This window comes from Mustela nivalis (genome assembly GCF_964662115.1).
Source record: "Mustela nivalis genome assembly, contig: HAP1_SCAFFOLD_68, whole genome shotgun sequence".
NCBI lineage: Eukaryota > Metazoa > Chordata > Mammalia > Carnivora > Mustelidae > Mustela > Mustela nivalis.
The window spans coordinates 1,430,537-1,458,322 of NW_028136528.1; the positions used below are offsets into that span (position 1 = coordinate 1,430,537).

At 41.0% G+C, this 27,786-nt stretch overlaps 1 protein-coding gene across 1 annotated transcript in view; it reads right to left on the bottom strand.

The window, feature by feature from the left end:
* Positions 1-819: 819 nt before the first annotated feature.
* LOC309856985 (uncharacterized protein) overlaps positions 820-27,786 on the bottom strand; it is a gene marked incomplete at its 3' end in the record, with an annotated part of 174,771 nt that continues 147,804 nt past the window's right edge. The window contains exon 3 of the mRNA XM_082749921.1: positions 820-851. Coding sequence (XP_082606047.1) covers positions 820-851 — 32 coding nt within the window. The remainder of the gene's footprint in view (positions 852-27,786) is intronic.

Sequence of the window (27,786 nt, forward strand, 5' to 3'; positions counted from 1 at the left end):
GCACTGAGTGCTATATGTTATATTGTACACATGAAACTAATACAACCATATATGTTAACTAACTGGATTTCAAATGAAAATTTTTTAAAATCCCAGTTTTTAGCTCACATTCTGGCTTACAAAAGGGATTTAGTCAGGAATTTGGAGATTAGTTAATGAACAAAAAAGTGGTGAACAGGCAGTTGTTAGATAAAATTACTATCCTTTCTGGCATGATCTTATACCTTTTATCTAGAAGTATTTTTAGCACTTTAGACTCTTCCTATTTTATTTTGAGTCATTAAACAAAAATTTCCTCAAAGGACCTTAGACTCCATCCAATTTGAGCAACAGTGTGAGAGAGGAAATGGTGTCCAGGAGGAAAAAAAAAAAAAGATGAATCTACTTTTGTTTACTGGTGAATGCATAGTTCTTCCACAGAAGAAGCTCTAAATGGTCAGGGCTCCAGCTTTATATGTGTTCAGTCATATGTTCAGAAGTAGGTAACACTATCAAAAAATATAAAGCATCTGGGATTATTTTCCCTTATTTGAAAGCTGGTGTATGAGTCTGCCGTAGTTTCTTGGGTGTTGATAGAAGACGCAGACTCATGGTTCAGAAATAATATAGTTTAATATTCACAGCAATAGAGGTAGCCAGAATATTAACAGTATTTGTGTGTGTGTGTGTGTGTGTGTGTGTGTGTGTGTGTGTAGGGTTGGGAGTTATATATCAGTTCTGAGCCTCAGTTCCCACAAGAAGAATCAAAACAGAGGCAGATAATATTTGCAAACACAACAGGTTAAGTTAAAAAAAAGATACTATTTCTGTCTTCCAAGTCTATTCATTACAACCATCTTCACAGGGATGGCCTAGAACAAATAATAAATGCAGAAATGTAAGCAACCAATTGAAAAGTGTCTCCCAAGAAACACACTTTGAGAGTCTTCATTTGACAAAAATACTATAGGATATTACATGGATCAGGTGCATTGAATACTGGAAGGTTAAAATTACAAGGGACCAAATATTTTTAAGCAGTTCTGGCATCCAGTAGAGTTCAAATAGGTTTTATAAGATTGAGGAAAGAAGCCATCAAAACCTGGGCCCAGGGGCACCTGTGTAGCTCAGTGGGTTAAGCCTCTGCCTTCGGCTCAGGCCATGATCTCAGAGCCCTGGGATCGAGCTCTGCATCAGGCTCTCTGTTCAGCAGGGAGCCTGCTTCCCCCCCCCGCCCCCCGCTATTTGCTTACTTGTGGTCTCTGTCTGTCAAATAAATAAATAAAATCTTAAAACAAAACAAAACAAAACAAAACAAAAATCCTGGGCCCAATTTTCCCAAAAGTATGATTCTGATTCTAGTCTCTATGATGTTATCCCTTGAAGACAATGTCTCTAATTGAGTTGAATTAGTTTACTAAAGAGCATACCCCCATTTGTTGTAGGAGATGAACAATATGCAAGAGGCAAAATGCCACATGGAAGCCACCTTGTCTTCAGTGGAACATAGAATCAGTTCCTTTGGGATGAATTTGTTCCACATTTGACTTACCACTTAAGGGAAAATAAGAGTGCCTTCTAATAGATTTTAAATAGGAAATGACAACGGAAGCTTATACAAGATTATAAAATGGGAAATTTCATTTAGATAAGCAATCATTTCAAAGTCATCTTCTTAATATTACAGACTCTTCACATAATCATAATTTTATTTTGGTATTATATGGTAATTTCAAATATAGTAAATATAAAGAATTTACCTCTGTAATTATAGCGAGTCTGGTCGTAGTTTAATGGCAACAAATCTTCAATTTAGAAGTATGGTCTACCAATTATTAATACATTTGGAAATGGTGTGTCATCTTCACTCCACTTGTCTCACTAAAACAGTGAGCCAAAAAAAGTAGGTCCAAGCTGTTTACTATGGTCAAAATGGGTTGCTTTTGCACTTGGTAAAGAAGCAGTCATATTTTGGAAGAAAAACTGAGGCTATTAATATTTTCAACTTATTTTCAGAAAAGGAAAGAAAGGATAATCTAACCTAAAGCCAAAATCTTACACAAGGTGGCTGGACAATGATCTTTTCCCAGATAAAGGGTTTTTCAACTTAGCCATGTTAGGAGGAAGAAGAGATGAGACATTGTGGACTTGACTAACGTTTGTACACTGTTCAAAAAGTTTTCAAAATAATGTGTATTATTTTTCTTCTTTTAGTTGAGACAAAAAAAAAAAAAAACCAAAAAAAAAAAACCACTAATGAGCTTACTCTTAAAAGGAGGTAAACAAGAAACTAGCAAAGATTGAGTGTTAGGTATTGTCCCCCTCCTTTTTTTTTTTTAAATTATGTTATGTTAGTTACCATACAATACATCATTAGTTTTTGAAGTAGTGTTCCATGATTCATTGTTTGTGTAAAACACCCAGTGCCCCATGCAATATGTGCCCTCCTTAATACCCATCACCAGGCTCACCCATCCCCACATCCTTCTCATCTTTAAAACCATCAGTTTGTTTCTTGGAGTCCATAGTTTTTCATGTTTCATTTCCCCCTCCAATACCCCCACTTCATTTTTCCTTTCCTTCTCCTAATGTCCTCCATGCTATTCCTTAGGTTCCACAAATAAGTGAAACCATATGATGATTGACTTTCACTGCTTGACTTATTTCACTTAACATAATCTCCTCCAGTCCCATCCATGTTGATGCAAAAGTTGGGTATTCATCCTTTCTGATGGCTGAGTGATATTCCATTGTATCCTTGGATCACATCTTCTTTATCCGTTTGTCTGTTGTAGGGGATCTTGACTCTTTCAACAGAATGGCTATAGTGGACATTGCTGCTATGAACACTGGGGTGCATATGGCCCTTCTTTCCAGTAAAATAGAGCTAGCCTATGACCCAGCGATTGCACTACTGAGTATTGACCTCAAAGATACAGATGTAGTAAAAAGAATTAGGTATTGTTAAAGCACAAATGCAGGGGATAGAAGTTATGGTACAGAAGAGGGAAGGGCAACCATATGGCAGAGTAGAATAAAGTAGCTCAGGAAGAAATTAGTCATATCCAGATATTGTAAGGCATGTGGGGTTGGCAGGGAGAGCATGAGAAATCATGAGAGAAGAGAGAGAAAATGGACCAGGCCGGAGAGGTTTATAACATTTTAACATCTAAGGTAAGCATATGCAAAGCAGAATAGGGAAAGAAATAAAAGTTTTTATAAGACTCAATACATAAGGAATAACGTGGAGGACACTGGGAGATGGAGAGAAGTGTGCTGGGGGAAATCGGAGGGAGAGACAAACCATGAGAGACTGTGGACTCTGAGAAACAAACTGAGGGTCTTGAAGAGGAGGGTGGCAGGTGGTTGGGTGAGCCCAGTGGTGGGTATTAAGGAGGGAATTTATTACATGAAGCACTGGGTGTGGTGCATAAACAATGAATTTTGGATCCCTGAAAATAAACTAAAAGAAAAAAAAGACTGACTACAGACATGGACCTCAGTGTAACACAGATATGGAACTCACTGTAATACCAGCCACTTCCCACCGACACACACAGACTATGATAATAATAAATAATAATGCAATTAAGAAAATTGCCGCCAAATAATTTTTCCTCTTTTTTATTTTTATGATTATTATTTTTATTTTATTTTTAAAGTTTTTATTTAAATTGTAGTTAGTTAAAATAAGGTTAATATTACTTTCAGGTGTACAATATAGTGATCAACACTGCCATACAATGGCTTAAATAAAAAAATGAAAAAAAAATTTTTAAAGATTTTATTTTTAAATAAAACCTCTACACCCAAGATGGATTTCAAACGTACAACCCCACGATCAAGATTTACATATTTTACTGACTGTTCCAGCCAGGCACCCCAACAAATAAAAATTTTATAAAATTGTTGAGTTTGTGGGAGTCTCATTTGCTTAGTCAGTTAAGTGTCTGCCTTTGGCTCAGATCAGGATCTCAAGAGTCCTGGCATCGAGCCCCATATTGCTCATGCTCTCTCTCTCTCTCTCTGGCTTTTGCTCTTAAATAAATAAATAAAATATTTTTAAAAAAATTGTTGAGTTTGTTTAACTAGTTTTAAACTAGTAGACAGAGATGAAGATAAAGTATGATGTAATGGCACGGAAAAATACAACTTACACGTTTTAAAAAAAAATGTGCAATGCAAGTTACCTCACTTCTTTTATCACCACACTGGGACTTTCCCTACTGAGTTGTTGTAATGTAAGGACCTATTTTATATTTTTATATTTTAGCAAGAGGCTTTCATTGAGGTTAACCCTTTAACTGTCCTTGCTCCCCTTCCCCCAGGGGATTCACTTAAAAACAAGTCCTGGAAATCAGCTCCAGGTAACAAAGCCCATATACAAGGGTGGGTCAGGCCAGGTGGAGACATCAATCAGCGGGAGGGGGGCGGTGTTTGCATATTGTCTCCCTAGATACTAAGGAGTATGCCCCACTCCTCCGCCCTTTGGGAACCTTTTTTGCACCAATCCTAATCAAGGTGTAATAGGCTGGGTCAAATGTCTATACTAGGGTAAATTGAACCTCAATTGGTCACCTAGCCTCACTGTGGAGTTTCCTGTGTGTGTTAAAATCTCATTGGTCACCTGTGCGTGGCCAGGCCTGACTGCATGGCCTTTGCCCTTAAAAGCTAGACTGTGAAACAGCAAAGGGTTTCCTTCTCTCATAAGAGGTGTGGCCCCGAACGTTTGGTTAGATTCTTGATGCTTGGCATGAAATAAAGCTTTGCTTGACCTTTGCTTTACATCAGTCTCGCTCCTTTAATTATAGACCCATTATTGGGGCATAACAGTATTAATCTTAAAGTTATAAGTCCACAATGCATCCATCATCCATTCTACCCCTTAACATTCCCCTTTGGACAGACCCATGATCTAGAACAAGCCTTATTTTATAGTGCCTTGTAGGAGATTTTTGCTGCTGCCTAAATTGCCTACTTTCCTCTCACCATTACCACGGAAATTGGGTCCACTGAAACAAAGGGGTAGTGTAAGAAATTAAGACTTCCATAAATCTCTTTAAATAATAAAGTATAAGATAGTGATACCTTTTTTTCTGCCACATAACCAATTCTTGCAAGAATAAGGTCATATAAAAGAATTTACAACACATGCTAGCATTATCCTACTGGACCCAGACCATTTGTATGTTTCTCTGTCTCTGAGAAATGTAGTTATTTACATGACTGAAACCTAAAAATTGTTTGATATGACCACTAATATCACCTACATTATTTTAAAGCCTGTTTAAAGCTTCTGTAATACATAGGCTTTGTAAACACTTATTAAGCATCTTGTATATATCAAACACTTTAAAAATCTCTGCTTAAAAAAAAAAAAACTCTACCTCAATGGAACTTTGAGTCTGAAAAAGATACAGGCAATATACAAGGCAACAGATAGAATAATTACATATTTGATTATATACTCTGAGGATGTCACCTTAAATTGATATGAAAATGATCAGAAGGATCTGGATTTCTTGTCAAAATTTTTTGCCTTAAAAAGAAATTGATATTTAGGGAAAGTTGTTACTGAAAGAGGTCCTGTGTCAACCAAAAATGTTAAACCATGATCTCGCTAAATTTTCCAGTTGTGATCATTGCTTTGTTTAGCTGTCTTCTATTAAGACTGAATTTAGTAATTCAGTCTCAGATTCAGTAAGTCTTTTTTTTAAAGATTTTATTTATTTATTAGAGAGAGAGAGGGAGGGGCAGAGGGAGAGGAAGAACCAGACTCCTTGCTGAGCAGGCAGCTGATGCAGGACTGGATCCTAGTACCCTGGCATCATGACCTAAGCTGAAGGAAGACACTTAACCAACTGAGCCACCCAGGCACTCTAGACTGTAAACTTCTTAAAGGTAAAAAAGTTTATTCTTCTAGGAGTTCCACAGACATTTCTAACATCCATAAGAAAGCATGTACTGATGTAAAATGCCAGCAAATCAAATTATTTAAAAAAGAAAGAAAGAAAGAAAAGATATATCTGGATAAAGAGAAAAACAGAAAATCTAATAATACATTGAATTATTAGAGCAAAGAGTGGAGGAAGAGAAAATAAATATGAAATAGAGATTTCCACTAAAAGAAAAAAATTGAAAAAGGCAGGAGATTTAGAAAATTATTATGACAGACTTGAGAAAAAAATAAAATAGGAATTTTTAGAAAATAGCAATGAATGAAAAGGTAAATTGTTCCTACCTCTATAATATTAGCTGTTTGTTGTTGTTGTTGTTGCTAATTTACCTATTTAATCTAATAAACAAAGAAAGGTTTCATTTAGGGATAAGGTTTCTCTCTCTATATATATATTTTTTCCATTTAGGGATAAGGTATATATATATATACATAGATATATATGTATATATATATTTTTTAATTTTAATTGTTGGAAAATGTGTCACAGAATGTGTTTAAACTTTAAGATACAGATGCAACATGTAATGAACTGCATTGTTTGAACGTCTAATTTGTAAATGCTGTTAGAGGAAACTTGGTGGAAATGTTCCTATGTGCTTGTGTTTCTGGAACTAAGTATATTTATTAATAAGGAATAGTTTAAAATTATGAAATGACCAGGAGTGGACAATTTTCCTAATCCTATCAGCTCTTTGCAGCTCTTTTATTAGCCCCCTTCAGGAATATCAGCTTTTTTATCTAATTAAATTTTATATTAATGTGCATTTGACTTTTGGCCTTTCTCTTCCTTCTGTTCTTTTTTTTCCCCTAAATTACATGTTTCTGTTTAACAGCTACTATCAATTCTTTGATATGAATTCTCAACATCAATTTACTAACTCCAGAGATGAAGGAGCATCAATATTTAGAAGCAAAGAATACAAAGCCTTGGGCATCTGGATGGCTCAGTCAGTTAAGCATCTGCCTTCGACTCAGGTGGTGATCCCAGGGTCGTGGGATGGAACCCCAGGTTGAACTTTCTACTCAGCTGGGAGCCTACTTCTCCCTCTCCTTCTGCCTGCAGCTCCCTTTGCTTGCGTTCTCCCTCTCTTTGTCAAGTAAATAAAATAAAATAAAATAATGTAAATAATACATTTATTTATTTATTAAAATGCAATTATTACACAATACATAATGTATTGCATAATTATAATAATGATTAAATAATTTATTAAATATTTATATTAAATATATCAATTTAATTAAATAAATATTTTTAGAATTTAAAATATTTCAAATTTAGATTATTAAATATTAAATCATTAATTTAATAAATAAATATCTAAACATAATTAAATAAAATAATTTATTTATTAAAATGAATAAAATAATGTTGTCATTATCTCAGCATGTATTTTTAAATAGTCTAAAAAAAATCTAATAAAGTCTAAATACATTGAGTTCAGATATTTATACAAGTTAACCCAGACACTCAACCCACAGTTTCAAAACTTTTGTTTTTATCTACTACTCAAAATACGATTTTAATGTATTTATTTGTAACTTTGACATAGCAAGGAAACTTGGAGGAAAAGGAGACATTTGCTTTTAATATTTGAAAATTATTTTGTTGATTTAAAAAAATAAAAACCTTAACACGTGAGCATTTCTTCTTAAATAACACTGTGAAGTTTCTGAGTCGCATTCTATTAAAAGTGCTGATAAAATGGCCTCAGTTACTCATTTAAATTATCAGCTGAATGGGTAACAAATGAAGTAGAGAGCTTTTTAATTATTTATGAATGTATTGCTTGTGGATGGAGTGCCACATAGAGTTACCTCTCTTTTTGGCTTTGTTTTGTGAGCAGCAGTGGAATCTATGAATGAGATTAAACATAAGGACATTCACAGAAATTCTTAATGAACTTCTGGGGAAGGGCAATAAGTGCAAGGAAAAACTGCAGCAAGACTAATTACAAATTTCAAGTGGTCATCGCTTAATTATAGAAGCTTTTAAGTTCAAGTAATATATCTTTTTCATGAGCCTATCATATTGTATTAATTACCACAAACTGCACTCTTGAACACTTATCTTTTCACATATTTCTTATTCTTAGTACTTAAAATTACCCTTATGATTGATAAGTAAATGGATTTTACTGACAATGCATTTATTTAAATAAATAAATAATGCTGTTTATATATATAAAAACAATTGAATATGTGTATGTGTATAATGATTTTTTTTTCAAATTAACATCTTAATTCTACCACATTAGTTACAAATAGATATAGACTTTATAGATTCATCAAATATTTAATTCTCAAATTTATATGTCCTTTGTGAAGTAAATGAAACTGTATATATTAAATATAATCCTATCACATGTAACAGTTACTAGTGCATCCCAGGACATACATAGGTCAGGTCCTACTCAAGGCATCACGGATAACTGGATTTAACTTTCTATTCTAGGAGTCTTCTGTATATTTCTGTGGCTTTTATACTACAATCAGGAGGAAGAATTCTTTTGCTAAAAGCTTCCAAATGACTATGCGAGTAGATTATTTGTAGACTAGTGATATAATATTATTGTTTAATATGTGAAGCATGATAAAATAAAATGCTATTGCCATATTTAATTTGTTCAGTAAAGCATTCATTTAGTTATCAAGCATTCATTTTCTTTTTTTAAAGATTTTATTTATTTATTTGACAGACAGAGATCACAAGTAGACAGAGAGGCAGGCAGAGAGAAAGGAAGGGAAGCAGGGTCCCTGCTGAGCAGAGAGCCTGATGTGGGGCTCTATCCCAGGACTCTGGGATCATGACCTAAGCAGAAGGCAGAGGCTTTAACACACTGAGCCACCCAAGAGCCCCAAGCATTCATTTTCTTTATACAGAAGAGATAGAACAATATTATATAGTAGAAAATACAGTAAATAATCTAGAAACCTTGATCATTTTGTTTTGGCAATTTTAGAACATAAAATTAGCTAAAGCTCAAGTGCAAGTTATATTTGTATCATAGGAGGAAAAGTTAATTAAAAGTTTGTTTATTACCATAGTTTAACACTTCAACGAAATGATAACGAGTCCAAAATCAATGAATATATGAAGTATACAATAAAAACAATAATCTTGAGTGTATGTGACTCACTGTAGGTATTGATAGGCTAGAAATCAAAGGGAAAGTATCTATAGGGTTTGTTCAGTTCCATGCTCATCAGATTAATAGGCTTTCTCATATTGCTTCCTTCACCACATTAATTTGTCTAATGAAGTTTTCAAGAGTTAAAGACAGTGATAGGTTCATGGCTGGAGAGAAGGTACAGAATCTAAGATAGTTCAGCAGTGCTTATTATTTAAGAGAAAGACAGCATGGGAGGTGAGGGGTATATCATGCATCCTGTTTTCACTCCCTTTGTGGAGCACCTACCCTGGAGGTCATGTAATAATAACCAATGACCAAAAAACAATAAAAAAACCCAAACATCCATGTGGAAGTGCCATCCCTGCCTGGAGATGAGTAGACTGCTCAAACAGATCCTGGGCAGGCATCTCAGCCCAGGCCTGTGTTGGGGAAGCTGGTTCCTGGCTTTGGGCGCAATCTGGAAGCCAGCAAACTGACGGAAGAGTGCAGCCAGGGTTAACAGGACTGATGATCTTTTTGCAGCCAGGCCGCGGGTGGACACCCGCTCAAGGAGCCAGGCTAGGAGGCTGCCCAGCGCCAGCGCTGGTCAAGCTTGCAGCCCCCGGGGCTTCCCCCGCGCCCCAGCCAGGGCGGGGCCTCAGGAGGGAGGGGGCGGGGGCGGGGCAGAGAAGGGGCTTTGCTAATTGCCAAAGCGAAAAGGGAGCTCGCGGAGGACTCAGGAGGGAGGGGGGCGGGGGCGGGGGCGGGTGGAGGGCGGCGTGGAGAAGGCGCTTTGCTAATTGCCTAAGCTGGAAGTGAGCTCACAGAGGATGTGGCTGAGAGTCTGGGAGGAGGTGGAGGGGCTGGCGGAGGAGGGGCGGGCAGCGCCGCGGTGCTGTGCTGCGGCTCAGTCGGGACTGCAGGACCCACCGGACTCGCCCCCCGTACGCTCCCATGTGAGGCTCCGCTGTCCCGCTCCTGCTGCCTGCTGCCCCTCCCCGCCCCAAGGCTTCTCCGGACCACCCTCTGCACAGGGGTAAAGTGACACCGCGCCGCGCCCTCACCTGGAGCAGAAAGCGCGGACCCGACCTGGGGGCGAAGAGGGGGGTGTGGAGGCCCAGCCTCCCGCGAACCCCAGGGCACCGGGACCACCCCGGACGCTGCGCCAAACCCGGGTCCTCATGGGGTCGGGCTGGGGACAGCGCCTTGCGAGGTGCCCCCCGCCAGCAGGCACGCTAGCCCCCATCTTTCCGCAGCCCCATGCGCCCGTGCTGAGGACCCCCTTCCCTCCCCCGCCGTGGCCCCGCTGCTTTTGTTCTGGACTTGGGATCCCAGGTGGAAACTAGTCCCTCAGACCTCCCTGGCAGCAAGGAGGGCAGGGAGGGATTCTTGGTTTCCTGCCCTGGGTCCTCCTCTCTCCCCATTCACAAGCCTTCTGGCTTCCCTTTCCTCTCCTCATTGTCAGTTTTCTGAAATGGTTTTCTTCTGCATGTTGACCCAAAGAGCTATTTCATGAATGAATATACACGAAACTGAGTTGGAGCCCACCTGTAGAGGCCTTTCATTAGAATGGTCTCTGGTTCTAGCCTCAGTTCAGAATACTGCATGTACCTGAGGACCAAGTCCAGATGTTTCTTTCATCTCTGACTTGAATTTGAAATCCTCCTCAGACTTCAGCTTCCAGGATTTCTCCAGTCCTTGCTCTCCCACTGTCTTGCTGGGGATCCGCCATGAGTGTTGAACACAGGAATGAATGAATGATATATACCCCAGACTGCTGGGGCTTTGTCTTCTTTTGCTGAGGTTGGAAATGCTTGGGAGAGACCCCCTGTATGCAGATAGAGAGCTGCATGCAATTGCTTAGATAAACGTGTTCCCCACTTAATTGCTTGGGCATTGAACATTTCGCCCTTAACCAGTGGCTTGAGCATTTAGGAGGAGACAATCTGGAGGTGAATCAGAAGATGGCTGAATCCACATGGTGGTGGTCTGGGTTTGGGAGATTTTCCTGGAGATTCAAAGGAAAGATATAAATTCTTCCAGTGTGGAGTGGTAAACATTTTATCGATGGGAGATGGAAAATAAATGGTCTGGTTAAACTTTCCCGCCCCCTCAAAACCCATTATTTGAAAACACAAAAAGGGAAGTGAAGGGAGAAATCCTCCCACTCCCATTCCCACTCACCTCCATAGCCATCTCCTCTTCCAAGAACCTAACAGACAAGGTGCCAAGAAGTGTTAGGTACCAGCAGTGGTCTCAGATCTCATTCAAGAATCATGGTGAAAGGCTTTCAAATAGATTGTGGGGGAACAGGGATCCAATTAGGGGGGACAAGTTTAAGGTTTGCCTGGTCCCCTAAAAACTAATGGCACTAGAGAAGATGAGCTTTGGGAACTATAGCTTAATGGATACAATGTGTAAAAAGCTTCAGTGAGTCATGGTGGGAAGAGGCCAAGAGGGCAGCAAACACAGTCTTAGATGATGTTATTAATAGCACTACAGGCTCTAGATTTCCTGTGGTGGTGTTCTTGGCAAGACCAGCCCGGCCAAAGTGGATACTCTCAACCTGGAACAGAGGGTCTTGGAGATGCCAGCACGTGAGGTATGATGAGAGGGTAAAATGATAGGAGGTGTCCTTTGGAAGGACTGACTCCTTGACTTTAAAAGGGAGAACCCAAATCTGTAGGTGAAATCTTTCTGGCTACAAAGAGGGCCAAGGCCTCCTAAGGTCAAGGTCTCCTCGTCACTTGCAAAGATGTCGAAGAACATATTCAGACATTTCAAAGATGTCCTCATATCATTGGTTCCCACTCTGGAATTCTATCAATAAGGTGAGAGTTCCTGTAGTTGAAAAAGAGATCTAAAAAGACTTCCCTTTCTCATGTAATTTCTGTAACCTCCAGGACACACCCACCTCCCCCTTCCAGCTCTGTAATGAAGCCACAGCTGGTGCCAATTTGTGGAACTCCTTAAAGGCTATTCTCCCTTATATACCCCGGGACCAAGTTCCCATGCTCCCTCACCCGATTTCCTGCACTCACCTCCCACCTGGTGTGTTCACACCTGCAAGTGCCTTTTACCAACCCCTTTGCCAAAAGGCAGCCAGAGTGACCTTTCAAAGACCTATCAGTTCCTGGCATTTGTCTCCATAGAAATCTGCACTGATCTTCTAACAAATTCTCAGTCCTCCAAAGGCACCCATAATCCTCCCATCAGTCTATTCATACCCCTCCAACTGACTGATGCCTGTTCTGCCCCATCTCTCTGCCCTTCAACCACACTGCCTCCTTCTTCCTGTGGAGACCTCTCATGGCACCTGCCTCCAAGCACAGGTGATTCCCATTGATGGGAAGACCCTCTTCTCTCCCCCATCTCCCCACTCCAGTTACTCCCACTTATTCGTGAGCTCACAAGCCCCATGGTACACACTCTCCATGCAGCCTGCTCTCTCTTTTCTAGCACTGGCCTCCGTTTCTAGCTGTGCTTGTGTCATGGATGTCCCTCCCCAGCCAGCCTACAAGCTCTCCTTCCCTTTAGCTCCAACACCTGACACAGTGCCTGGCACGTAGTAAGTCCTGGCTAGCTTCTAAGAGCCTCACTGAGGGACTGAAAGCATTTTAAAAATGTCACCACGTAGGCTCCAAACTGTAGGCAGAAAAAGCTTTGCCTGGATTGACATTTTAGAGACGTATTGGTCAAGTTGGATGTGTTCACTGACTTTACCTTGTAAAATTTAAAAAAAAAAAAAGGACCTCTGTATCGCTTCGCATCTAAGGAAGGCGCATGTATACTATTAGACCACGTTATGAGCTTAATGGAAGGAGACAAGATGTTTTCGCTAAGAAAATGTATAAGACTGTTGAGGTCAGGTGGGAGGAAACAGTCCGTTTGTTGGAGCATTGCTATCTTACTCTATCACAGCCACTCTTAAAAATCTGACACGGGGTGAGTCAGAATTGTCTGTCGGAGATGAGTTAGATCTGGCTCATGTTCCTACAGACATGAAAGCCAGAAACGAAGAAGGAGGCTTTGAAAGCATGGGTTGAGGAGGCCGTGTGGTTCACTGCGATGAGCTAAGTGCCCAGGGCCACCAGCAGACATGCTGGCCTGTGTCTGTCCTTTGTTCTGGGGTCCCTCTTGCACCATGTGGTGAGGCTGGTGGCTGGGAGAAGCTCAGGACAGGACCCGGTGGCATCTTATTTCTCCCACCCTCCTGTGGGCTCCAGTGGGCTCCCGTAGGTCCCAAGGGACAGCCTGCCTTCCTTGCAAAGCCCAGTAGCACTGGGAGCAGAAACTGGGGCCAAAGAGTGAGCACCCTGTTTGACAAGCTGGACCAGCCACCTCTTCTTCAGATGCAGGGGGAGCCCTGGCATGCTGACTCCTCCCTTCTCCCTTTCCCCTTTCCTCTTTCCTCCCTCTTTTCTTCCCCTCTCTCCTTCCCTGGTGGTGCCCTTTCCCAATGCCCACTTCATCCCTTTTCCTTTCTACATACCTGTCTGCTAGAGTTTCTTCTCTTTCCTCCCCATTACTTCCCTTCATCTGAATCTCCTCTTTGGTCCCTTTGTCCCTGCTCTCTGCTCCTCCTCCCCTTCCCTGGCCCCTGTTCAGCTCCATACTGAATGCAGGCAGAGCTGGACTAACATGCTCACTTGCTTGCTCAGCCACCCTCCAGAGAAGTCACTCTTCGGTGGCCACCTTCCTGACCCCCTGGTCGCTTCTCCACTTGTTCAGATATTGCTCTGAAGTCTGAGGAGGACAGAGCGGGGCTGCCACAGAAGCAGGCCAGAGGAGAAACCAAACCATGTGTCCACACTGTCCCCCAGCACTGCTGCTCTGAGAGCTTTCTGAGTCCTCAACAGGGTTAGGATTTAGGGGCTTCTTCAGAACTGGGAGTGAAAACAAGCATAGGTCTAAAGAAAAGCGACGGCCCCCACACAAAAATAATAATCACAAATGAAAACTATGTTAACTCTGAAGTCCCAAAGTTGAAGAATTGCCTTGAATCTGTCACTAGAAAGCACCCAAGGCCTCACTCTCTGGGTTCTGGGTGCCCTGGGAATGGCAGGAGGCTCTGACATGCACGTGGGGGTGCCGAACTATGAGGGCTAGCCTGCCCGCTGGCAGGGGGGGGTACCTCCTGTGGCGCTGTCCTGGCACGACCCCCTGTGTAGGGGGTGTGGCACGGCGTCCTGGGTGGTCCTGGTGCCCTGGGGTTGCCGGAAGCCTGGGCCCCGACCACTCCACCCTCCCCCCCCCCCCCACGCTCCTGTCCTGCGTTTTCTGCTTCAGGTGAGGGCGCGTCGAGGTGTCACTTTACCTGTGAGCAGAGGGTCCTCCAGAGAAGCCATGGGGCAGGGAGGGGCAGCAGGAAGCAGGAATGAGAACAGGACACCGTGGCCTCTGGGGCTAAGCTGGAGCGTGGGAGCGCAGGGGCAGCGAGTATGGTGGGTCCTGCAGTCCCGAATGGGCTGCAGCACAGCACCCTGGAGCTGTGTGCCCCTCCTTCCCGCCTGGGCAATTAGCAAAGCCCCTTCTCCTGGCCCCCCCCCCGCCCCGCCCCCGCCCCCCTCCCTCCTGAGTCCTCTGAGAGCTCACTTCCAGCTTTGGAAATTAGCAAAGACCCTTCTCTGCGCCAGCCCTGCCCCCTCACTCCAGGGGCCTGAGCCCTGGCTGGGGTGCAGGGCTATGCCCTAGCATGCTGCCCCATTGCCAGCGCCTGCGCTGGGCAGACTCATAGCCTGGCTTTCTGAGCGGGTGTCCACGGGCAGCCTGGCTGCGAAAAGATCATCAGTCCTAAAGGCCAGCTGCACTCTTGGGTCAGTTTGCTGGCTTCCAGATTGCGCCCAAAGCCAGGAACCAGCTTCCCCAGCACAGGCCTGGGCTGAGATGCCTGCCTGGGATCTGTCTGAGCAGTCTCCTCCACTCCAGGCAGGGATGGCACTTCAACCTGGATGTTTGGGTTTTTGGTTTGTTTTTTTGGTCATTGGTTATTACATGACCTCCAGGGTAGGTGCTCCACAAAGGGAGTGAAAACAGGACGCCTGATATATATGCATATGGCCATTCTAGAAAAATAGCTTGTGGTTCTCTCGGAAACGCGGCATTGGTCCTTGCACTATGGTTTAATAGAAAAGGGATTATGCACCAAGTTACTTAAATGAGCATAGGTTGAAATCGTTTACTGAGAGTAAATATTTTAAATAGTTATATTTTAACTAAATCTATCATCAATCATAAATCTATTACACGAAGGTTACAGGCAATTTAAAAGCAAGAGCACTCTCTTCAGGGTTTTAAATAATCCCTGTCTGTCTTGGCACATGAGAAGGCAAAGATAGGAAATGGTTTGTAAAAGATCATATAATAGCTTTTACTAATTCTATTTATTTGACAGACAGAGATCACAAGTAGGCAGAGAGGCAGGCAGAGAGAAAGATGGGGAAGCAGGCTCCCCGCCAAGCAGAGAGCCTGATGAAGGGCTCGATCCCAGGACCCTGAGATCATGACCTGAGCCCAAGGCAGAGGCTTAACACACGGAGCCACCCAGGCGCCCCCAGATGAAATACATTTCTGACTTAGAAACTTCAGATAGAATTGTTTTGTCCATGATGACAACTGAAGAAAATGTGTCATCCCTAAACCTAACCTTAAACCCTACCAACGCTGAAACCTAAGCTGACCTTAAAGCCCAAACTAGAACCCTGAATCCCAAACCTGGAATGGAACCCAAAGCCTGTACCTGAGCCCTGGATCCAAGCCCTGAACCAAGAACCCAAACCCTAAACCAGACCTCCAAGTCATGAAACCTGATCCCAAATCTCAGCATGAAGTCAAACCCCAAATTTGACCTTGAACTTTATCCCATAAGCCCTGAGTCTTAAAGCCTAAATCATAAACTTAAAGCCCTAAACTATAACTCTGTTCCCTTGTCCTTCACTCTAAACCCTCACCCTAACACTAAACCCAAAGCCTGATTAGAACTCTGACTAAAACCTGAACCTGAACCCAAATTCAAACCCTTCACCACACTTTGCTTATGCACTTGCCATTGATGGATACTTGCAGTTTGTACCTCTTGATTCTTGTGATCATTGTTTGGGTTGGGGGCTAGGGTTAGGGTCTTGGATTAGGGTAGGGTCCAGGCTTGAGACCAAGTTGAGGTCAGAGTGTGGGTCTGCATCAGGGCCATGTTCAGTGCCACTGTTTGGGTCAAGGACTGTTGTAATTCCACATTGTTTCCAATTCATTGTTCCTTAGCTATTTGGGGGGAAGTTGGGGGGTATTGGGCTCCATGCATCTTGAATTTCCGGAATGAAATGGCATCAGCTGGACCCGGGGAGGGAGCAGGACCTTCCACTGAAGGGTGAGCTCCCACAGTCCTGCACTGCCTTCCACCGCCTGCAGAGGGCACCAGACCCCAGCACACTCCCTGAGCCCAGGCTGCACAGCCACAGCTGTGGCCTGAGCCCTGCCTTTTCAGGACCCACTGTGGAGACTTCTGGAGAATGTGGGGCGCCTCCCACCCTGACAGGACAAGCTGAGGAGGGTGTGGCTCTGCATCCACACTGACCGGACCCGTTGTGGAGGACGCGCCCACACTGGCAGCAGTCCAACCTCCTAAGGACCAGACGCTGGAGGAGGTGAGGAGAAGTCCCTTAGTGGACTGTCAAGGGGTTCGTGGTCTCAGGACCCCACAGAGAAAGGGCGCCCTGTGTAGACACTGGGGCTTCCGTCGTTTTGTGTGAGGAGACGTGGCCTCCTGCTGTGCTGTGCGGGGGGGGGCTGTGGGGTCCCCCCTTTCTGGGCTCGGGTGATCCTTGGTCCTTGTCTGTGTTTGTGTGCTCGCGGATTAGGTTCCTTGGGCTCCTCAGATGGTCTGCAGTCAGGGAGCATCCCCCTGCTTTGGTGCTTGTGCTCTCCCCACCTCAGCCCTGCGGGGTCCTTCCCGTATCCACACCCACTCCAGGCTTGCGCCTAGTCCGGAAATTCGGGAGCCAAAGTGAGGACTCTGTAGCCAGTTTTGGGGAGAGTAGGTATTTTCCCAGTGTGGGTTCTTCCCTGAGCACAGTGCCTCCCCATCTCCGTGTGTACCCCTCCCTGTCTGTCGTCATTGTTGCAGGGCTGTCAGAGGACAGGTCTGTCACCTTCTTGGTTCAGGGGCCTCCCAGGTATCTTGCTGTCTTGGATGCAGGTGTAAATGAGATTGTTCTCCGCAGTCTCTTTCTGATGGTTTCTTCGGAGCACCTAGGAGTGCCACTAATTTGTGCATATTGATTTTGTTCCTTGCAAGTTCTTGAATTTATTAGTTCAATTGGCCTTAAACTCAATCTGCCAGTTATTTGACCAGCAGCATGGGTTTAATTGGGAAGAGCAGAGAATGGCAGTCTGGGCTGAGCAAGCTAAGGTCCCAACACAGGCAAGTGCGAGAAACAAAGGAGAGGAACATTATTTCATGGAGGAGGAAGAAGTTGGGAAGGGTGCTTGAAGAAAAGTCCCTTGGAGAAAGGCAGGGTGATGGAGAATTCTCACCAGCTGAGCTGCAAAGATCCTACAAAAAGTCAGGAGATGAACCTCCAGCTTCCCCTGTGGGGCCTAAAATTGGTGAGTCTCTCCTGTGGGGGATTGCAATGTGGGGTCTGTAATGGGCACTGAGCACCAGGCGCCCCCTTCCAGCCTCCCCTTCTGGCATCCCCAGTCCACTTTACTGGGGCTTCCCTTCCTGCTTTTGCACAGTTCTAACCAGCTTGTGGTGGAACGTTGTGGAAAAACTGAAATTCCAAATCCACTGCTTCTACTGCACCTGAGATACAGGGGCCCATGATTTAATCCTCCCACGAGTCTCTTGCTAGCCCCACCTGTCCGTTACTCATTTTGAGAGTTGATATTACCAAAGTACTGTAATTCTAAAAATTTCTGAATTAGCTGTATTATTTCTTTTTAGGTATGAAGTTAACTTCCAATTATATGAATTTAATATTTTGGTCATTGTTTTCTAATTTTATTGCCTTATTCTTGGAAAATATAGCCTGATATTTAACTCTAGGAATTTATTGGCATAGACTTCTGGCCTAAATAATGGCCTGTTTGTGTAAATGTTCAACTTATGCTTATATACTTACTGAAGACTCTTGTTTTGGGGTTAGGATGGCTACATTTATTAATAGATCAGGACTATTAGATTCTCTAAATTTTGATGTCTCTTAATTTAATCTAATTAAATTATCAGTTAATGAAAGAAGTTAAATTTTTTATGTACTACTGCATCTAAACTTATCAAAGTCTTTGCTATAATTAGACAAGTATGTCATCCTGTTTTTATACCAAGTCTTACATTAAAAAAATCATACTATCTGAAATATTATTTATTTTTATTATTATTTATTTTTTTTAAAAGATTGTATTTATTGGGGTACCTGAGTTAAGTGTCTACCTATAGCTCAGGTCATAATACCCGGGTCCTGGGATAGAGCCCCGCAGGGGGTTCCCTGCTCAGTGGCGTGCTTCTCCCTCTCCCTCTGTTATTCCCTCTGCTGTGTGCATGTTTTTCTTTTCTCACTCTCTCTCAAATAAATAAGTAAAATTTAAAGATTATCTCTCTCAAATAAATAAGTCAAATTTTTTTTCTCAATGGGAGGGAGAAGCAGACTCTCCACTGAGCAGGGAGCCTGATGCAGGGCTCAATACCAGGACCCTGGGATCATCACCTGAGCTGAAGGCAGACACTTGAACCGACTAAGTCACCCAGGCACTCCAGCTGTTTATTTATTTATTTATTTTTATTATGCATATGTTTTATCTCTCTTTTCTACAAGTCTTTTTTTTTGATCTTTTTACTTTTTTCATAAAACTGAATTATTTCAAGATGACTTGGTCATCCTCTTTTCCCCAACCTCAAAGATCATAGAGTATATTTTAACTGTTAAAATAATATTAGTATTTAAGTACTGCCTACACAAATTAAGGCAAATTATCTGTGATCTGTATTCCTGAAAATATTTTTTTTATTATGCCTTCCTATGCCAATGACATTTTATAAGGATCTAAACGTTTCCATTTGTGATTTTTTTTCAAGATAATAAAGCTATTACTTCATTCTTTTTTATATCTGATGTTATTTAAAAAATTTCTGTCAGTCTGATTCTTGTTTCTTTATTAATGAATTATTTTTTTTCTCTCTAACACTTGTGATTTTTTTTGTGTGTCTTTGGTATGTATGCCCTAGTTTGGGATTCATAGAGTCAACTCTAGTTATGAATATTTTCTTTCTTTTCTTGTATGTAAGTTTTAATCCAGTGTCTTGACTATTTTATGCTTGAGAAATAGATGTACATTAATATTCAAATATTTCTTTCCTTTTTCTTCTTTCATTTAAAAAAAGTCATTTATTTTATTTTATTTAAAAATATTTATTTATTTATTTGGAGTAGAGAGAGAGGGTCATGAAGAGTGGCTGATTATATACTTTCAATTTGGGAGGAGGTTAGGGATAGCACAAGCCTCCAAGGTATTTTATAAACAAGGTTTCCGGGACCTTGAGGGGGCTAGCTATTGTTAGGGAAAGGTCATTTATTACTATTTAGTAAAAACTCAGGGAAGAGACTCTTCTGATGTGTATCAGTGGGTATATGCTTGGGAGATGATTGCCAATGTATATCTTGAGGGCAGGGGTGGGGAGTAGAGATAAAGAAGTTTCCAAAGTAATTTTTACATGTGAAAGTAGATTTTCAGTATCCTGGGGGGTGGACTAAGAATGCTTTTTGCCCTGAGTGGATGTGTCCACATGGAAGCAGCTGAGTCCCCAGAGGAGCTTCAAGGACTTGTCAACAGGCTATGAGTAGTAAGGAAATCTAATTTCTTCTCTAGCTTTTGTTCCACACACATCACCTACATCTTACACCTCTTTTATATTGATAATTTTAATGCTTTGCTGGTATCCAGATGACTATATCCTTAAGTGACTTCTTATCTCTATTGAATCCATTACGTATTCTATCCATTGTATTCTTAATTCAACTAGATTACATATATTTAATCTATTAGTACCACTAGGTTCTTATTCTTGTTTTTATTTCAAAATCTTTCCTTATTTCCTTACATTATTTATTGGGTATATTTTAAATCCCTGAAATACTCACTTATTATATATAAGCTGTCAACCGTATTCTTATTTTGAGGTAGCTATATCTTTTTGGGTTTTAGGACATCATACCAACAATGCCAAATAATTTTCAGACAACAGCAGGATCTCCAAGAATTCAACTAAATTCTGACACTATCTACCTGAACATAGTGTAAGATTTCATCAGTTAAGGGATCAGTCCTCCAAGACTATCTCCAACCCCACCTCAGATGCCAGTCTCACTGTAGGCCCCAGGTTATTACCTGTGCTTGTGACTGAGCAACTACAGGTTGGAGGTCCCAGTGGCCTACTTCTTACGTTCTTTTAATTTGCTACAGGGACTCACAAAACTCAGAAAAATACTTACTTTATGTTTGCCAGCTTATTAAAAGATAAAATAGAAGATTTAAATCAATAGATAGATAAAGAAGTGCACAGGGCAAGGTATGGAGAATGGGCACAGAGCTTCTATTACCTTCTGTAAGACTGCCACTCTTCCTGCCTTTTCATACATTTAACAAACTAAAAGCTTTCTGAACCCAGTCCTTTCAGCTTTTCTGTGGAGGCTTCATGACATAGTCATGACTGACTAAATCATTGTCATTTGCTGATCTAATCTCCAGATCCTCTTCCCTCCCCAGATAATCCTGTATTGGGAGGAAGGGGAGGCAAAAAGTTGTGAAGGCTTTCACCAAGTGGTTGGTCCTTCAGGCAAACAGCCCTTGCCTTGAGTGAGGTCTGAAGGTCACTTCATTAACATAACAAAACACACCTCTCTCACCCTTATCACAGGAAATCCCAAGAGTTGTAGGAGCTGTGAGTCAGTAGCCATGGTTGAAAACCAAATATTCAGATGACCAAAATATATTTCTTGTAAACCACTATATTACACTACATGCTTAAGTATTTAATTATGTGATCTTTTAAACTAATATTTTTCTAAGAGTATAAACTGTTCTGGCAGTAATCTGGATTGGGGAGTGATGTATTGCCAAATTTCTGTCGTTTTAGTCCAGGCAGTCAAAGAGAAAGAACAGGAGAGCCCCTTAGGGCAGGAAGTTCAAAGTAACAATGTTAACTACTACTACCTTTTCTTGATTTTTTTTTTTAAACAAGCAAATCTTCTCTTCAGAGTTGCAGTTTAAAGCCAAGAACATGCAGAATTGGGAGAAAAAATAGTTAAATTTGGAGACTTGCAGAGGTAGAATCAGAGTAGTGAAAGCCATTACAGCAACTGAACTAACTGAGGTCAGTTTTGGTGAATCACAGAAACAGGTGGAGTTGTCAAAGGAATCTTTGTTTACAACATACAAGGAGATCACAGGGAATAAGTTCCAAAGCCTTGACTGTTTGAACAGGAGAGAGATTTTTATTTAGTATTTAAGATGAATACTCAGAAGGGAGAGTTTTATTATTCCGTGTATGGTTGGTCATAAGGTTGTGGATGCATGCACATCCACATATGTATTTGTGCAATATGTATTGCATGTTCACCTGAATGAAGCTTGTATTCCACCGAGGGCAGAAACTTCAACGTTAGAATAAAGCAGAGGTAACTGTTGGACAAGGGAAAGGGACTCTGCAGGCTTCAAGAGCAGATAGAAACTAGATGGGGTCTTGGGCTCATTTTCTGGGACAAGGAATGCAAGGCCTTGATTGCTTTTGAAATAGCACTAGGAGTTTTACCACTGATTTATTGTCTCAATAGCTTAGGCTATTTCCTGGTCTGGTGGTGACTGTTAGTTTTCCCATTGCCTTGTTCCCTCAAAATCCTTAAGGAGTGAGGTTTATGCATTTCTTTTTAAGAACCTCCCAGGAAGTTTTGGAAGAAGTGTGCTTGGGCAAGTACACAGGTGGGGTATAGATCATTGAAAATAGCTGGGGACAAAAAATGATTTTCTTATGTCAGGAAAACTATATGTCATCTTAATTTTCTGGGAACCTCTAATTCTTTCTGCTGATGTTACCAGCAGGCTTCTGAGATATTACTGATTGTTCTCTTGAACCTAAGGAAAAAGAAATGTAGAAAGCAAAAGACAAAACTTTAAAATCTATCCTCCAACTCATCAATTCACTGCAGCCACCTCTCTGTCTTTCCCTTTCTCTTTTTCTTTATCTTTCTCTCTCACTTTCTCTCTCACATACGAACAACACACGCAAATCATCTTAAAACAATTTTTAATTTTCCCTATTCCATTTTAATATACTTGAGGCATGATCATTTTCTTAGTAAATACAAGAAAAAAAAATCTAGGATTCCATCATTCTGTGTGATTAAAGTATTGAGGAATTTACTTCCAATAGCACTTATAAAAACATATTTTATTTATGTAATATTATATAATCAGGTGCCTGCATTTTTCTTATTCTCTAACTAGTGTTATTTGGCAATTAATATTTTGTCAATCAATATTCCCCTATACCTGAATGTGTGGGCAGTGAGAGATGAGTTAGAGGCAAGGATGGTGAACACTCCCAACAACTGCAGACTACATATATCTTAAGCCATGATTTTCTTTGCAAAGGTCAACATTGATAATGTTGTAGTCATACCTCCGTGTACCAGGAAAGAAGTAGCATATTTCTTGAAAGACACAGCTATCAAAGCTCCATTGAGAAACTGTAAAGATGGACAAGCGATTTCCAAATTACATATCTGATAATGGACATCTACTCTGATTATTTAAAAATGAATAAAAATAAAAAACCTTACTAATAACCAAACAGAGTATCCAATTTTACATGTGAAGGAAATAATGGAAGAGACATGTCACCAAAAGTATATGGATGGCTTATAGGCACATGACAAATTTCTCAACATTTAGACATTAAAGAAATACAAATTAAAATCATAATGAGACATGCTTACATATCTATTAGAATGGCTAAAATTATAAAGGCTAATTGTACTTGGTCTGAGCTAGATTGAGAAGCAACAAAAAATCTAAACTGTTGTTGGCATATATCATGATACAACCACTTTGGAAAATAGTTTGAAAAAATTTTTTTTTTTAAAGATTTTATTTATTTATTTGACAGAGAGAAATCACAAGTAGATGGAGAGGCAGGCAGAGAGAGAGGAAGAGAAGCAGGCTCCCCGCTGAGCAGAGAGCCCGATGCGGGACTCGATCCCAGGACCCTGAGATCATGACCTGAGCCGAAGGCAGCGGCTTAACCCACTGAGCCACCCAGGCGCCCCATAGTTTGAAAATTTTTTTAAATGCAAAATATGTTGCAGTTACAAAAATAGCCATTTTACTTCTAGGCATTTAACCAAGAGAAACAAGCCCATGTTCATACAGGGACTTGTATATGAATTTCATAGCAGCTTTATTTTTAAGAATTGAAAACAGTGGAAATGTTCATCAATGTCCATCCATAGAGCAAAGAAAAATTATGATCTATTCATTAAAGAGATTACTATTCAACATCAAAATGAACTATTTACAATTGGAGATTCTCAAAGTAATGATGCTGAGAAAAGAAAAGCCAGGCAATGAATAGTATATACAGTGTGATTCCATGACTATAAACAATCTAGAAAATACAAATTTATATATAGTCACAGTCATCAAATATATTGGTGTGATTTTAGTGCCTTCTTCTGTGATCCTATAGCTTCCTACACTTGCATCTCTGAGCATTTGTTACACCATGTGAAAATATGAACTCTTTCTCTTCATTCTGTCTTACTAGAATAAGAGTCCTTGAAATTTTATGGACAATTGAACTCTCAGTTATTAGCAGAAATTCTATCACACAGTAATTTTCCAAATATAAAAGCCAGAGTTTTACAATGACTTCTAAGCTTTTACATGATCTAGCCACTCATTTAACCTCTGTGACCTCTTTCCCTGCTACTCTTCAGTCACTCACAGTGGCCTCCTTGCTATTCCTCAGATATGCCAGGCATGATCCAACCTTATGGCCTTCAAGATAGCCAAATCCTTTGTCTGGAGTGACCTTATTGCTGATATTTCTGGGCAAATTCATCACCTTTCCATACCTTTGTTCAATTGTCAGCTTCATTGTAACTACCCTGATCTTCCTATTTAAAATTTTAACTCCCCATCCCCTGCCTAGCAACCTTGATTTTTCTCACCCTGATCGAGTTTTTCTTTTTCCCCATTGTACTCATCCTTTTTGAATGCACTATGCAATTTTTATTAAGGTTTATAGCTTTGAATTGTCTCACCCATTAAAATAAAAGTTCTACAAAGCCAAGTATTTCATTTACCAGTGTAGTCTGAAGTAATATCTGCCATATAATAGTTCAGTAGGCAACTGGTAAATTTCAAAATAAATTAATGTTGAGAATATACTGAATTTCACAAGTCATTTCAATATTTATTTCCAAAAAATAAACTATGTAAAACATACCTTAAATTTACTTTCAAAATATTTTATAGCATATAATGGACAATATACATAAGCCTTAAAGAAACAATCCTATAAATAACCATTTCATACCTACTTAAAAACTACATAATACCACACTCCTAGATCCTCTCTGAACGCTCTAAAATAACCCTAAAGGAAATACATTTTTAAAAATAACAGATTTTTTGTCAAATAATTTAATAAAATAAAAGTTTCATTCATCTATGTAGATCATAATAAATGTTTTTAATAAGCATGAAATTATAACTCTGAAGTGTGCTAAAATGAAACCACCTGCTAAGGGTGAGAGAATAAAAATAAACATCATGTTTCCAAATAAGAGGAATTAATTACCTTTGAATCAAAGCATGTGGATTTGTTCAAACTGGCAATAAAGGAATATGGAGACACAAACCATAGAAAGTCATATTTTAGATTTCTAAAAGACTTCGAAGTAAAAAGTATACATTCACTTCTCACTTATTGCTCCTACATATTCATGAATTTGAGAGAAAATATAGGCCCTGTGTGTCTTAGCAACTAATGGGATATTTTTTGATATTTACATGCTTACACATAGTATGTGTTATAGTCTTCTCTTTTACATGCTGTAAAAAGGTTAACCCCTTTTCTGCAGAGATCTGAAAATGTGAAACAGTGCCTGAGTAGCTGAATTCATCTAATTCAAATTTCTTGCAGGTCTAAGACCTATTGATTTTCACTTGACTGCCTCCTTTTTCATCTGTCAATTGGTTACAAATTCTGGTACTGAAGAGAATACATTGGGGCTGGTGGCTCAGTGTGTTAAAGCCTCTGCCTTCAGTTCAGGTCATGATCTCAGGATCCTGGGATCGAGCTCCACATCGGGACATAATGTAACGACAGATAGTTTATATGGGAGCCCTTTGGGTACTCTGGTGGATGAATGTTTTTAAATTAGTTTTTCATGGACATGGGGAGTTAGAGACGAGAAGGGAGGTGGGGGAAATTGGAAGGGGAGCTGAATCATGAGAGACTATGGACTCTGAAAAACAATCTGAGGGTTTGAAGGGGCGGGGGATTTGGAGGTTGGGGTACCAGGTGTTGGGTATCATAGAGAGCACTGCTTGCATGGAGCACTGGGTGTGGTGCAAAAAGAATGAATACTGTTTTGCTGAAAATAAATAAAAAATTAATTTAAAAAATATTAGTTTTTCGTAAACTACAAAAAAAAAAAAAAAAGAAAAGCGCTCCCATTTATAGCATACACTTTATGGTTCACAAAGCACGTGCCAACAATAAAAATAATAATGGGTTACCGTTACACTTCATAGAAAAGGAGGTACAGGGAAATTGAATGAAAGGGAATAACAAAGTAGGTTCATAAGTCAATCTTCCTTGTAAAAAAATTAACCTGAAAGTGCGTTTCTGCCACCTCTCTCCTGTGTGACATTTTATCGATGGGAGATGGAAAATAAATGGTCTGGTTAACCTTTCCCTCCCCCTCAAAACCCATTATTTGAAAACACAAAAAGGGAAGTGAAGGGAGAAATCCTCCCACTCCCATTCCCACTCACCTCCATAGCCGCCTCCTCTTCCAAGAACCTAGCAGACAAGGTGCCAAGAAGTGTTAGGTACCAGCAGTGGTCTCAGATCTCATTCAAGGATCATGGTGAAAGGCATTCAAAGAGATTGTGGGGGCACAGGGATCCAATTAAGGGGGACAAGTTTAAGGTTTGCCTGGTCCCCTAAAAACTAATGGCACTAGAGAAGATGAGCTTTGGGAACTATAGCATAATGGATACAATGTGTAAAAAGCTTCAGTGAGTCATGGTGGGAAGAGGCCAAGAGGGCAGCAAACACAGTCTTAGATGATGTTATTAATAGCACTATAGGCTCTAGATTTCCTGTGGTGGTGTTCTTGGCAAGACCAGCCCGGCCAAAGTGGATACTCTCAACCTGGAACAGAGGGTCTTGGAGATGCCAGCACGTGAGGTATGATGAGAGGGTAAAATGATAGGAGGTGTCCTTTGGAAGGACTGACTCCTTGACTTTAAAAGGGAGAACCCAAATCTGTAGGTGAAATCTTTCTGGCTACAAAGAGGGCCAAGGCCTCCTAAGGTCAAGGTCTCCTCGTCACTTGCAAAGATGTCGAAGAACATATTCAGACATTTCAAAGATGTCCTCATATCATTGGTTCCCACTCTGGAATTCTATCAATAAGGTGAGAGTTCCTCTAGTTGAAAAAGAGATCTAAAAAGACTTCCCTTTCTCATGTAATTTCTGTAACCTCCAGGACACACCCACCTCCCCCTTCCAGCTCTGTAATGAAGCCACAGCTGGTGCCAATTTGTGGAACTCCTTAAAGGCTATTCTCCCTTATATACCCCCGGACCAAGTTCCCATGCTCCCTCACCCGATTTCCTGCACTCACCTCCCACCTGGTGTGTTCACACCTGCAAGTGCCTTTTACCAACCCCTTTGCCAAAAGGCAGCCAGAGTGACCTTTCAAAGACCTATCAGTTCCTGGCATTTGTCTCCATAGAAATCTGCACTGATCTTCTAACAAATTCTCAGTCCTCCAAAGGCACCCATAATCCTCCCATCAGTCTATTCATACCCCTCCAACTGACTGATGCCTGTTCTGCCCCATCTCTCTGCCCTTCAACCACACTGCCTCCTTCTTCCTGTGGAGACCTCTCATGGCACCTGCCTCCAAGCACAGGTGATTCCCATTGATGGGAAGACCCTCTTCTCTCCCCCATCTCCCCACTCCAGTTACTCCCACTTATTCGTGAGCTCACAAGCCCCATGGTACACACTCTCCATGCAGCCTGCTCTCTCTTTTCTAGCACTGGCCTCCGTTTCTAGCTGTGCTTGTGTCATGGATGTCCCTCCCCAGCCAGCCTACAAGCTCTCCTTCCCTTTAGCTCCAACACCTGACACAGTGCCTGGCACGTAGTAAGCCCTGGCTAGCTTCTAAGAGCCTCACTGAGGGACTGAAAGCATTTTAAAAATGTCACCACGTAGGCTCCAAACTGTAGGCAGAAAAAGCTTTGCCTGGATTGACATTTTAGAGACGTATTCGTCAAGTTGGATATGTTCACTGACTTTACCTTGTAAAATTAAAAAAAAAAAGGACCTCTGTATCGCTTCGCATCTACCAAAGGCGCATGTATACTATTAGACCACGTTATGAGCTTAATGGAAGGAGACAAGATGTTTTCGCTAAGAAAATGTATAAGACTGTTGAGGTC